We start from the raw sequence: 1,241 nt of genomic DNA on the forward strand, positions 1-1,241 counted from the left end.
CGAACCGGTGTACGCAAACTGCCTTACTATGCGTTTTCCTATAAACACAAATTTTATTAAATGAGACTGCAGTTGTTTCCATCTTATGTGGATACTTCTTGTCACAAATACCTAGTTTCGAGCTTATATTTTTGTACATATTTTTTTTTGCAGCGCCATCAGAAAATTCCGAGAACTCCAAAAATTACCAGTGTTAAAAGTTGCAGGGCATTACCGAATGTACCAAATTTTTGCAGCTTGGAAACGCGCAAGAATTTTCTTTTAATATTTTGATCCATCTTCACTAACTTAAATTTTTTTTTTACTCTTTTAAAAAAAAATAAAAATTTTCCCACTAGTGAATCTGGGAGCATGATTTTAGTTAAATGTCACAAACTGGTAAAGAGTCAAGTGGTCGGCAATAACAACGAATGTCAATAAATGAAACTACCTGCTATTTTTATATCATGGGGTTAGACATATAGCAAAACTGTATTCCATTAGAATCGTTCCTTTCTCTAAATGTTTTTATTTCTGCTATAGCTGCTCTGGTCTGTTCTTAAGTGGGACTGCCACCGCAACAACAACAACGGCGGCAACATAAGCAGCCGCGGGGGCAAAACGCTCGACTACGCAACAACCGCCTCAGTAGCGGCTACAACGCGCGCAAGCAACAACAACCGCCACAGCAGCGGTCAGCACAGGAGCGACAACAACGCCGCCATAGCAGCGGCTATTGTGACGACGCGCGATAGCAACAACAACGCGCGACTACAGCACCAACAACCGCCACAGCCGCAGGTACAACACGCGCGACGACGGAAATACAACACGCGCTACTATAGCAACAACAACGCGCGACCACAGCAACAACAACCGCCACAGCCGCGGGTGCAATACGCGCGACGAAGGAAATACAACACGCGCTACTACAGCAACAACAACCGCCTCAGTAGCGGCTACAACGCGGTCAAGCAACAACAACCGCCACAGCAGCGGTCACCACAGGAGCGACACCAACGCCGCCATAGCAGCGGTTATTGTAACGACGTCAACGACGCGCGATAACAACAACAACGCGCGACTACAGCAGTAACAACCGCCAAAGCCGCGGGTGCAATACGCGCGACGACGGAAATACAACACGCGCGACTACAGCAGCAACAACCGCCACAGCCGCGGGTGCAATACGCGCGACGAAGGAAATACAACCCGCGCTACTACAGCAACAACAACGCGCGACTACAACAACAACCGCCTCA

General features: G+C 47.5%; 1 protein-coding gene across 1 annotated transcript in view; it reads left to right on the forward strand.

The window, feature by feature from the left end:
- LOC118745069 (GATA zinc finger domain-containing protein 7-like) overlaps positions 1–1,047 on the forward strand; it is a 3,161-nt gene extending 2,114 nt beyond the window's left edge. Inside the window, exon 5 of the mRNA XM_036478605.1 lies at positions 523–1,047. Coding sequence (XP_036334498.1) covers positions 523–1,047 — 525 coding nt within the window. The remainder of the gene's footprint in view (positions 1–522) is intronic.
- Positions 1,048–1,241: the final 194 nt, after the last annotated feature.

Source organism: Rhagoletis pomonella, unplaced genomic scaffold (assembly GCF_013731165.1).
Source record: "Rhagoletis pomonella isolate Grant_MI unplaced genomic scaffold, Rhpom_1.0 Rhpom_scaffold_00008, whole genome shotgun sequence".
NCBI classification, from domain to species: Eukaryota; Metazoa; Arthropoda; class Insecta; order Diptera; family Tephritidae; genus Rhagoletis; species Rhagoletis pomonella.